General features: G+C 54.5%; 5 protein-coding genes across 5 annotated transcripts; 2 read left to right on the top strand and 3 right to left on the bottom strand.

Annotated features, from left to right (window-relative positions):
- Positions 1–320: 320 nt before the first annotated feature.
- Positions 321–2,485, top strand: NUU61_004071 (putative CorA family metal ion transporter; the record flags this gene model as incomplete). The annotated part of the gene is made up of 5 exons (XM_056654653.1): positions 321–1,977; positions 2,041–2,114; positions 2,166–2,218; positions 2,280–2,333; positions 2,392–2,485. 5 exons carry the CDS (start codon positions 321–323, stop codon positions 2,483–2,485), a joined length of 1,932 nt encoding a protein of 643 aa, XP_056512680.1.
- A 155-nt stretch (positions 2,486–2,640) lies between these two features.
- NUU61_004070 (uncharacterized protein) lies at positions 2,641–3,939 on the bottom strand (the record flags this gene model as incomplete). The annotated part of the gene is made up of 2 exons (XM_056654652.1): positions 2,641–3,697; positions 3,770–3,939. 2 exons carry the CDS (start codon positions 3,937–3,939, stop codon positions 2,641–2,643), a joined length of 1,227 nt encoding a protein of 408 aa, XP_056512679.1.
- Positions 3,940–4,272: 333 nt separating this feature from the next.
- On the top strand, positions 4,273–7,958 carry NUU61_004069 (DEAD/DEAH box helicase; the record flags this gene model as incomplete). The annotated part of the gene is made up of 2 exons (XM_056654651.1): positions 4,273–4,827; positions 4,854–7,958. The coding sequence occupies 2 exons, from the start codon at positions 4,273–4,275 to the stop codon at positions 7,956–7,958; spliced, it is 3,660 nt and encodes a 1,219-aa protein (XP_056512678.1).
- Positions 7,959–8,355: 397 nt separating this feature from the next.
- Positions 8,356–9,244, bottom strand: NUU61_004068 (uncharacterized protein; the record flags this gene model as incomplete). Its single annotated transcript, XM_056654650.1, has 2 exons — positions 8,356–8,888; positions 9,088–9,244. 2 exons carry the CDS (start codon positions 9,242–9,244, stop codon positions 8,356–8,358), a joined length of 690 nt encoding a protein of 229 aa, XP_056512677.1.
- A 406-nt stretch (positions 9,245–9,650) lies between these two features.
- NUU61_004067 (putative GTP binding protein (GTPBP1)) lies at positions 9,651–11,564 on the bottom strand (the record flags this gene model as incomplete). Its single annotated transcript, XM_056654649.1, has 2 exons — positions 9,651–9,946; positions 10,034–11,564. 2 exons carry the CDS (start codon positions 11,562–11,564, stop codon positions 9,651–9,653), a joined length of 1,827 nt encoding a protein of 608 aa, XP_056512676.1.
- Positions 11,565–11,603: the final 39 nt, after the last annotated feature.

Below are 11,603 nucleotides of genomic sequence, written 5' to 3'. Positions count from 1 at the left end.
TCGAAGCTCGTGCGGAATGGCGACCCACTTAACTTAAACTCGCCCTTCCCCATTCTCCGCTTGGCCCTTCGCTTCTTCGTTTCATCCCTGGCACGCGGTTCACCGGCATAGGATCTGCAGACGCGGATCAGCCACTTTCACGTCACTTCCCCGCCATGTCGGACATGTTTCCCACTGTATCTCGATAGTATGCCCTTGGTTGCACGTTGACTGGCTCCTCTTGGCTTCCTGCTGGTCTTGGTTTACTTTGGAGACGTTTCCGACTCCACGGAGCCGATGCATTACTTTTCGACCGCTGCAACTGGATACACGGTACCAGGATGAGCATTCACTCGCTGGATTATGCGCAGCCCGGCGCGATGCGATCTGAATCGCTGCATACCGAGGACATCGAGGCAGGTCGCCAATCGCCGAGCTCGCAAGTTGCCCCAACCAGAAAGGAGGGGCTCGCTCCGGAGTCATTCACCTCCGCAGCCGCCCGAGTCAACTCCAGCGAAACCACCAAGCGCCGAGTCCGTCGTTCGAACACCGCCCGGTCTTACCACCCAGACGGCTTCTCCCAAGACCCGAACTGGCAACCCGGGACCGAGCCAGGGATCGACCCAACCAAACCCCTTCCTCCATACAGCTCGGAATGGGCGTCGAACGTGCCACCAGAGCTGCACCGCCATTGCGAAATCACCGTGGTGGACTTTTCCCAGCATGAAATGCGACAGTATGAGTTGGATAACGAAACTCTCGAGCCCTTTCTGGCGCGGGAGCGCGAACCATGGGTACAATGTCGGTGGATCAATGTGAATGGACTGAGCTGGGATGTGATCAAAACCCTCGGCAACCACAAGCGCTTGCATCGGCTGGCCATCGAGGATCTGGTTCACACCACCAATCGCACCAAGGCCGATTGGTATTCAGATCATGCCTTTGTCGTGTTAACCCTACAGAAACTGGTCAAGCTCCAAGAAGAAAACAGTGATTTTGAAAGTGAAGAAGAGGATTCCACTGGTGGGTGGATGAGCAAGGAGCGAAAGAGTTCGGTTGCGAGCGATAAGAGCTCGGTCTCTCTGAGGCGGCCAACTAAGCGAAGTGTCATTCTGGCAGCACTGAAGGATATCTTCTGGCCGAACCGATCGAAACAGGGCCAGACACCGAAGGAAAAGGCGACCGTTGGCTCAAGTGTTCGTCCTGGCCGCGGTAGATCTTCCCCAAAACAAACCTCCCAGTTTGGAGACGTCGCTACTGCCACAGCGGCTGCCACCCGGAGTCTCCAACGCTACCGTGGAGGTCCGAACGAGGATCGAATTGGGTTCATGGAGCGTCATGCGGTGCTAGCTCCCAAGGGACTGTGTGTCACGCTGGAGCAAGTCTCCATGTTTCTACATGCCGATAATACCGTGACATCCTTCTTTGAGACAAGTGCTGACGATATCGAGGCTCCTATCGTTCGCCGCCTGAACTCGCCGGAGACAATTCTTCGACAGTCGTGTGATGCGAGCATGCTCTTGCAGGCGATCCTCGATGCCATCATCGACCTCGCCATTCCAGTGACGTCCGCGTATCAAGATGCCATTGGTGACCTAGAGCTTGGAGTCTTGACGAACCCAGACATTGACCAGTCCAAGTCCCTCTACATCCTCACCTCCGAAATCGCAATTCTGCGTAACTCTATGCAGCCTATTGTGGCTGTGATCAATGCTCTTCGTGACCACAGGTCGGAGCCCGTCAGTACGCCGGGATTGGGAACCATACGGAACAACCCTCTGAGTGGGCCAAGTTCCCCTACTGGATCAAGTGCCCACCCACATGTTGGGATCATGACCCCTAATTTAAAGAGCCTGGGTGGCTCCAGCGTCACCATTAGTTTGATGTGTCATACATACTTGGGTGACGCTCTCGACCATTGCATCACCATAGTGGAAGGTTATGATCAGATGCGACGTGCGGCCGATAACATGATTGATTTGATTTTCAACACAATAGGTAAGTAGGCTCCGTGTCTGCGTAGGAAGCCAGAGCCATATACTAAACCCATCCTTGCTCCAGGTGCCTACCAGAACGAAAGCATGAAACAGTTGACCATTGTGACTTGCCTTTATCTTCCATTGACATTCCTTACAGTGCGTGAAGCTCTTTCTTATACACTGGGGCGCTTGCTGACTTTGAGTTAGGGGTATTTTGGGATGAATTTCACCGATTTTTCTGGCATCAACCATAGTGATTCGTAAGTTTTGATCTCAGGTTTGGTTTCTCCCTAGAAACATCTTACTGATTCGTCACTCTAGATATTTTTGGAAAATTGCTGTGCCATTCGTCTGTGCCACCACCCTCTTGTTGATGTAAGTCTTGCTATACCACGCCGGATATCCTTATAGACACTAACGTTGGTATCTCTAGGCGCGACAAAATCCAGCGCTACGCGGTGCTGCTTGCTCAGAGACGGTTGATTATGAGCTCTAGGAAGCAGAGACGAGAGCGAAAGGGACGATAATGCGAGGTTTTTTTGCAGGTGAATAGGCGAGTCTTTTGAGATGAGGTTTGCGGAGTCCGGAGACCGGGAGGGGTCTTGTGAACATTTCTCTGGACGGACCAGCAGGGATCTTCTATCTGTATAGTACATGTATCATACACGGTCTCATCCCATTCTTATCCAAGAGTCTTCCGTTGGAAGGCCATATACGCCTTCCATGGGAGTCTCCAATCCGAACGAAGCAGCTCCGGCTGAAACACATCAAAGTCGTGCTTCTGTAATCGGTCCAACCACAGCCGCGTACCCACGGCAGGCATGAAAACGCCAAAGGCGCGATTCACCTCATCGAGAGGGGATTCGGCGTCCCGAGCACCGCCAGAGACATCCTGGTTATAAGCAGCATCATACTCATGGCCCTCTTCGCCCTCGTGCTCAAACTCATGTCCGACATCGCCACCGGCACGAAGATTGGCAAGCATCTGCTGCACTGTGATCAAATGGTCGCTCGCCCGCGTGGCAACCGTGAAGACGGCATCCCGCAGACCCTCAGCTTCGGCACCACGCCGAAGCACTTCTTCTTCCTTGACCCCGGTCTGCGCCATGACATCCAGCGGCAACATCACAGCGCCCTGTCTGGCGCCCGCCGAGAGCCCAAGGCCCGCGGGCCCACCACCACCACCAGGCGCCTGGCTCGGCGGCGGCGGGAACGCAACGAGCGGCAATCCACGCAAGACAGCCGCAATACCAACAGCCTTCCCGATATGCGACGCCACATGGTCGGCGGTCACAGATGCCATGGGCAGCGCCGAGAGCGTCAGATACATCAGCGTCGAGTACGTGTTCTCGGCGTAGGACTCCAGCGAGGCGATGTTGGGGTACGGGTCGTTGGTAAGAGTCTGCTCGCGCGAGTTGATCAAGCGCGTGAGCCAGCCCTTGCTGATCCGAGCACGGCCTTGTGTGCGCTTGTGCAGGTCTGCGATCGCCGAGGCGAGCAGGACCGCCACGGGTTCCTTGGGCGGCGCGCCCGCTAGGATCTTGGTTACGGAGTCGCGCCAGAATTGGAGTCGCATCAGCCCGATTGTGGGCGACGAGGTTGAGTCTGGGATCATTGAGAGAGAGACGTTCAGCGCCCGCAGTGCGATGTAGAAGGTTTGCGCGTGCCGTGGGATGAAGGTGCTGAGTGTGTATGAGGGTCGGTCATATTTCCTGCGTGCGGGTACGGCAGTGTCAGTCCTGAGTATTGCGAATCTTATCAAGTGTAGGGAGGATATTGAAAGTTGATAAAATCAGGGGGAGCTGCCGTACGAGAGTAGAGAAACGCAGTATCGATGTGCGCCTTGGACTTCGTCTGTATTGATGTCTGCAGCGACAGCCCGTGTGCGACTGAAATGCCTTTGCGACTGAAGACTTCGCGCATAGATTTGACACGTTCTGCTCGCCCAGCAGGGCCGAGCGGCGTCTTTGAGGAAGGACATGGAGGAGTTGAACGTGGGATGTAGGTTCCAAGGTTGGTTCGAGGCTGCAGTAATGTGATCCGCTCAACAGCATTGGCCCAAGGCCTTTTGACGTATTGGTCAGCGCAATATAGCCAGCAATAACTGCCAATATAGATAAAAAGCAGGTTCAAAGATATATTTTGGAAATCCAGCAAGCTTCAAATGGCCAAAGCCCCCGGCAAATGTGGGGGATGGTTGGTGTCGACTTTTTTTTTTTGTCGCTGACGTCGATCTGCTTCGCGTTCTTACGGCGCGTCTCCCCAGCCGAACCTCCTTCGATTCTCCATTGATCTCGATGTCTCAACCCCGAATATGAGCGACGACCTAGACACACGGCCAGCTAAAAGACAGCGCTTTTTCGTCGAAGACTCTGTTTCTCCTGCCGGGTCCGATTCTCAAACCGTCGACGCGTCGTTGCCTCGGCACTGTCCCGGGCTTGATGCATGCGATAAGGACAATGGCGACGGCGATGTTCCTGAGAAGCAGACACACGAGCGTGTCCCAGAGAGCCCATGTCTAAGGTCAGAGGTGCAGACTGCATTACCAGAAACATCAGATGCACCCAACCACGGCCTTCCGAATGGCACGAATCACCGCGACGCAGATCAACCTATTCCTGAGAGTACGACACAACCGCCAGCCACCGATGGATTTGACGTGGGCCTCTTTGAAAGTATTGTAGGAGAACAGCTACCTTCCGACACAATCAAGATAATACGGTCTGCAGCCTCTGATAATGTCGAGAGAGCCGTCAATATCTACTTTGATGGATCATGGAAGAATCCTGCCAGGATAAACGGCCGTTCAATTTCAACTGGTCGTCAGCAAACTCTCCCCCTCGCCACACGCCCAGATCCTAGGAGCGAGGTGACCTCGACTCCCCCAGACAACAGGAGTCTGGCAGCACCCCCGTGGAGAGCGAATCTCTCTTGCGAAAACAACCTTCGGCGAGATATATAGGCGCATTTGGCGTGGGAGGCTGGGCAACCCGGAGTGGATTGGCCTTTCTCAAGCATGGGGACCCGGTCAACATCGAACGGGCCCGATCACAGCCAACGGCGAAGCGCGGTCGTGGAGGCAAGCTGTTCACCAACCAAAAACCAGACGTTTTGACGCGGTTCACCAACAATGCTGGTCAGGAAATCGGGAGACTGCCTCATGAGATTGCGGAGTGGGTTTCGACATTGATTGACCAGAAGATCTGTCGCTTCGATGGTGTCTGCGTGTTTGTCCCCGACAGGGTCCGTGTCAACGATACCATCTATTTGCAGCTGCGGTGCTATCTGCTCAAGGACGCATTTGAGCGCGGGTCATTCATTGGGTCAACCATGGACGACAATAGATCAACTGGTCTCTTTGAAGAGAAGGAAAGCACCGAGGAGAAAAACCTGCGACTCCGCCAGGTGGCTCTCGTGAAACTATTCCATGAAATTGGCCTCCATCCTACATCTATCAATCCGACCACCGAGAAACATAAAAGAGATGGATTACTTCGCGCAGTTGAAATGGCGGAACAGTATGACGGCCCAAAGAAGGACAGGGACAAAGCCAAAACAAACAAGGAATCCAACGACTCCGACGAGGAAGACGACACAGCAGAGCTGGAGGAAGACCAGCTTGATACCTTGTACCGCAAAGCGCAGTCGTTTGATTTCAACATGCCCGAGGCCACACCCCCACCGAGCTTTCATCTGAATCTCCGCAAATACCAACGGCAAGCTCTTCATTGGATGTTATCAAAAGAGAAAGACGCGAAGCAAATCCGAGAGAAATCGATGCATCCCCTGTGGGAGGAGTATACTTGGCCAGGCAAGGATGTTGACGACAAGGATCTTCCTAGAGTAGAAGGTGTCGACCACTTTTACGTCAATCCATATTCGGGCGATCTCAGCGTGGATTTCCCGTCTCAAGAACAACGGTGCTTGGGCGGGGTTTTGGCCGACGAAATGGGACTGGGTAAGACGATTGAGATGCTCAGTCTGGTTCACTCTCATAGATCAGAGCCTGTGCCCAGAGTTTCGAGCGGTATGAACTCTGTCAATGATCTCGCCCGAGTACCAGCCTCTGGGGTGGTCTCCGCTCCCTATACTACTCTGGTTGTTGCCCCGACATCGCTGCTCTCACAGTGGGAAAGTGAGGCGCTGAAAGCTTCTGAAGCGGGGACGATGCGAGTCTTGATGTATTATGGAGCCGAAAAAGCCATGAACCTGAGAGAGATATGCTGCGAGTCTAAGTTTGCATCGGCGCCTCATCTGATCGTCACCAGCTATGGGGTTGTGCTTTCCGAATTCCGCCAATTTGCGATTCAATCCACGATGGCCCCTGGCTTGCATACTGGGTTGTTCTCGGTAGATTTCTTCCGGGTCATCCTCGACGAAGCCCACTTGATTAAGAACCGTCGCTCAAAGTCGGCCAAGTCCTGCTACGAACTCAAGGCAACTCACCGATGGGTTCTCACGGGCACGCCCATCGTAAATCGACTGGAAGACTTGTTTAGTCTGGTACGTTTCCTGAAGGTGGAACCCTGGAGTAACTTTTCCTTCTGGAAGACATTCATCACTGTGCCGTTTGAGTCAAAGGATTACGTGCGTGCCTTGAATGTCGTGCAGAGCGTGCTGGAGCCTTTGGTTCTTCGTCGGACCAAGACGATGAAAACTCCAGAAGGCGAGCCCTTGGTTCCCTTGCCACGGCGAACAGTCACGATTGAGGAGGTTGAGCTTTCAGAACAAGAACGAGAAATCTATGACTGTATTTTCATGCGAGCTCAAAGGACATATAACGATAATGTCGAGGCCGGCACGCTGCTCAAATCGTACTCGACAATCTTCGCCCAGATCCTCCGTCTCCGTCAGACCTGCTGCCATCCCATTCTCACGCGCAATAAGGCGATTGTCGCCGATGAAGAAAAGGCTGCCATTGCGGCGGACGAGGCCAACGAGCTCAAAGATGACATGGATCTCCAAGAATTGATCAACCAGTTCACAACATCTACGGAGAATGCCGAGGCGGAGGAACGGTCTGGGGCGACGGTGAAATTCACCGCACATGCCCTCCGGCAGATCCAGACCGAATCCAGCGGCGAGTGCCCTATCTGCTGCGAGGAGCCCATGATCGAGCCCGCCGTCACAGCCTGCTGGCATAGCGCGTGCAAGAAATGCCTCGAGGACTTTCTGCGGCACCAGATGAACAAGGGCGTGCAAGCACGATGCTTTTCATGCCGTGCCAATGTTGATGCCAAGGACATTTTCGAAGTAGTCCGCCATCCTTCTTCACACGCCACGCCTCTTGAGGACGAGATTCCATGCAGCACTCCGCTCAGCAGCTCGCAACTTGCACCGCGCATCTCCCTCCGTCGGATTTATCCTCTGTCACCCTCCGCCCACACTTCAGCCAAGATCCATGCGCTAATCAACCACCTCTCGCGCCTCCCGCCCAACACAAAATCAGTGGTATTCTCCCAGTTTACTTCATTCTTGGACCTGATCGCACCACAGCTGTCTGGGGTTGGTATTTCTCACCTCCGTCTGGACGGAACCATGCCCCAAAAGGCGCGAGCCGCTGTCCTGGCCCAGTTCACCAAACCCGAAACCTACGCGGACGACATCGTCGACACCGACGACGACACCCCAGGTCGAAACGGCCCCTCTGTCTTCAGACCCTCCTCTTCAAACCCCTCACCCACTGTTCTCCTCATCTCCCTCAGGGCTGGCGGTGTCGGTCTCAATCTCACGGCGGCCAACAATGTCTTCATCATGGATCCCTGGTGGAGTTTTGCCATTGAGGCGCAGGCCATCGACCGCGTTCACCGCATGGGCCAGCTACGCGATGTGTCTGTGACGAGGTTTGTCGTGAAAGACTCCATCGAGGGCCGTATGCTGCGCGTGCAGGAGCGCAAGATGAATATCGCGGGCTCGCTGGGGCTGCGAGTTGGCGGGGACGAGTCGGAGGATGACAAAAGAAAGGAGCGCATCACGGAGCTGAAGATGTTGTTCGAGTGATGGATGGTGGGGTTTGGTGGTTGGCTACTAAAAGTTTGGGATCGGGCTTGGTGTTGCTTGTTGGGGGGGGGATATATACCCGGGTCTGGCGTCGTTTGATATCTTAAAAGTATGCAGGCATATTTCAAACGAAGATGCAATTCCGGAACTACTCAATACACGGAAGAAAAGAAAAGAGAAAATAGCTTATGCGTACATGGTCATAGAAACGAAACGAAAGGTAGAGAATACGGCATCACCATCATCTAGTCCCCATATCTCCCAAGGCCACTGACTCACTTGCTCGAGTGATGCGGATGAGCAACCTTGCCGAGGCGCTCCTTCATCTTAGTCATGGCACCACGTTTCCCATTGCCAGAAGGATGATGCTCAGTCTTGGGGGGTCCTGGCATATAGATTAGTTAAGTTGCGGAAAGAAGAAAGAAAGAAAGAAAGAAAACTCACCCCCCTCCTCCTTCGCAGGTGCCTTCCCCTCCATCTCCTTCTCAAACTCATACGCCGGCCGCGGCGGCGGTCCCTGCGGGCCCTTGAGCGTCTCCTCGCTCACTTTCACTGGGCCATCATCGGATGCAGAGCCCGACATCTCGCTGTTTGCGCCATTGAGGGCGTCGGTGCTGCGCTGCTCGGAGCCTGCGGGGGACGACTTGGCGCTGGTGCTGCTGCCTCCGGCTTGGGCGGACATGGGTTGGTCCGGGTGGGAGTTGGAGGTGGTTGTGTTGGTTGCTTGGTTGGAATTGGGGGAAGAAGAGGAGGAAGAAGAAGCCGATTCGGATGATGATGCTGGTGCAGCTTTAGCTTGTGAATCTGGTGATGTCGAAGAAGTGCTATTGCTGCTGCTGCTGCTGCTGTTGTTGTTGGTGCTGTTATCAAGTTTGGGATCTTGGGGCGTGGTGGTCGTATTGATCTCGGTGGCGGGGGCACCGGGTTGTTCTGTGTGGGAGAGGTGTTAGTTCTTTATTGCGTGTGGCTGTATATGGGTGTCTGGTAAGGGAATAGAGCAATCCCATTCGATAATCTCAAGTAAAAAGACAAACAGCTCTTCTCAAGAGAAAACAATGGCGACGCCACTATGTCGTCACTGGCAAAAGGGCAGGGGGCGCCCTGGGAACTGATGTCAATGTGAACGTACCCTCGCGGTTCCCGGCGTCATAGGGATCCAGGGCGCCGCCCTGGCCCTGCACGCCGGAGATGGGTTCTTCGCCATGTTGCGCCACGGTCTGCGATGGGTTGGGGTCACCCCAGAGAGCGGTCGAGGCCGCATTGACGACCTTGTTGACGGCGTCCATAGTTCTTTTGTTGGGTGAGTGAGGAGTTGGCGGTACGATATCCTCGGTTGTAGAAGATAGGAACGGGGAACACTAAGAAGAATTCAATTTAAATGTGGAGCAAAGTGTCTTGTGAGAAAGAAAGAAAAAAAAAGGGGACTTGTCAATTGAAGTCGATGCTGTCACTTAAGAGCGCCGATTTAGACGGAATCTCACTACGTCAGCGGTGCAGGATCGACATGATGTCATCGAGTGTTACTTGACACCTGGAACAAACAATAATAACAAAATGCAATATCAGTCATAGACGTAGCCATCCGCCTGTCTAAATCTTGCTCATAATGCCTACATTGAGCGAATGAAAAACGAAAGAACAACAATCACACAAAGGATAACGCCTGTTTAGCCCCTAGCAAAATCCACCTCGTCATCCGGCTGCTTCTGCCTCGCTCTTGTTGGTTGGATCAAGTGGGTGGTTGGGATCGTAGCCAATGCTCTTTACAATCCCCAGTCCCTTTGTCTTGCCCTCACGGAAGAGTACCCGGTCACCGGGTGCTAGGAACTCAGGCCGCTGGATAAACCGGAATGCCACGACAGCACGGTCGCCAGTTCGAATAAAGGGCCGGTCAATGTCAATGACGGAGCATGTTTGGCTGATGGCTCCGACATGCAGCATGGCTTGGTACTTGCGCTTGATAGTGGTGGCGTGAGAGAGGATCAGGACTGGATCTTGTGTTAGTGGACAGATCAAAGTCGATAGAAAAGAGTCTCAATGGAAAAGATCATAAGAATAAACACCAAGGCACTTACCCTCCGCAACAAACTCTCGGTAGACCTTGGGCGGGTGGTCCATCTTTTTCAGCACCACCATGCCCTTGCGCACTTCCTTCCGGCGAACTCGTTTCAGAGCAAAAGACCCAGACTGGCCCGCAAAACACGCGTTCACCGGGATGCGCTTGCGTTCAATGGTCTTGATGGTGGTGGTGGTGAACTGGCCCAGCGAGTCCGGGCCGACCACGACGGAATCACCCGCGTGGATCACCCCGGACTTAACCACACCCGACACTACCGTACCGGCATGCGGCACCGAAAAGGTGTCGTTGATGAGGAACTCAAATGGTCCTTCTGGGTCGTACTGGCCGCGGTGCGGCAGGATGTTCAAGAATGTCCGGACGAGCTCCAGGTTCTCGCCAGTAACGTTGGAGACTTGAAAAATAGGGCAGATCCGCTGGCTGACAAACTGAGTGGCCGTGTTGATAGTTTCCTCCATGTTCTTCACAAACACGGGGATCTTGCGAGCGCCCGGTGACTTGAGAATCTTCGACAACTGCGTGAGAGTCTCCTGTAGAATCTGAGGCGGACAAATATCGATTTTGGTCACAATCACCATCACAGGGACATTGAGAGCGAGCGCAATACCCAGGTGCTCGCGACTCATACCAATCAGACCGTTGTTGGCAGCGACCATCAGCAAACAGCAGCTGGGGCTGCTACTCAGCATGCCAAAGACCGTGGTACGCAGGTACCGCTCGTGGCCGGCCAGATCAGAGAACGAGATCACCTTGGCCGACCGCTTCCCGATCTCCTCCCAGGACATCTTGCGGCCATGAGCATTGCTGATAACCTCACCCCGGCTGTCGAATCCCATGATCTCCATGCCCACGGAACTGGTCCGCCCACTCTCAATCTCGTGTTTGTGGCGGAAAAGGTTAACCCGAGCCCGACCACGACCATCGTCGAGGCTGCCTTTCACCAGAACCCCGAGCATGGTACTCTTGCCGGCGTCGACATTCCCCACCACGGCGACCCGCACCTCCGCCAGCTCCTCCACGGTATCGGCATGCTGGCGGACTAGCACCTTGCCCCAGGCATCTTTGAGGCGCGACTGGTTCATCGGGGACTCCTCACCACCTTCAACATTGTACGAGAGCAGGATCCGGCATTGCGCAGGAAGAGTCTCGGCTGCCTCGCGCAGGCGCCGCAATGCCGTCTCCCACTGAGCCTGGTCGAACCCCATTGACTCGCCGCCGTCCTCGAGGCCGAGGTCAAAGATGGTCTCCCCATGACCCTCATCGAGGCGCGTCTGCAAGAGACCCGCCAGCTCCTGGAGGCTGTCCTCGGTTACCTCTTCGGTTCCAAGGAGGAGGTCTTTGAGCTTGATGGTCCGCGGGGTGTCGGACAGTCCCAGTTGGTCTAGAATCTCGAGTTCGGCGTGGTCCTCGAGATCGCGCGAGACACTGCCGGTAGAGTACCCGCTGTCGCTGGGAGCGACATGTGCTCGGCGCGCCTGCTGCTTCTCGACGTATTCGGCGAACTCGCTGAGAGCCTGGAGGGGAATCATGTGAGCCCGATGCCCCGCATTGCAATTGCAGGTGTCGCA

Source organism: Penicillium alfredii (assembly GCF_028826965.1).
Source record: "Penicillium alfredii strain IBT 34128 chromosome Unknown utg000005l_segment0_segment0, whole genome shotgun sequence".
Lineage (NCBI taxonomy): Eukaryota > Fungi > Ascomycota > Eurotiomycetes > Eurotiales > Aspergillaceae > Penicillium > Penicillium alfredii.
Note: the sequence above shows the minus strand (reverse complement) of the source record. Positions and strands in the feature narration are given on the sequence as shown.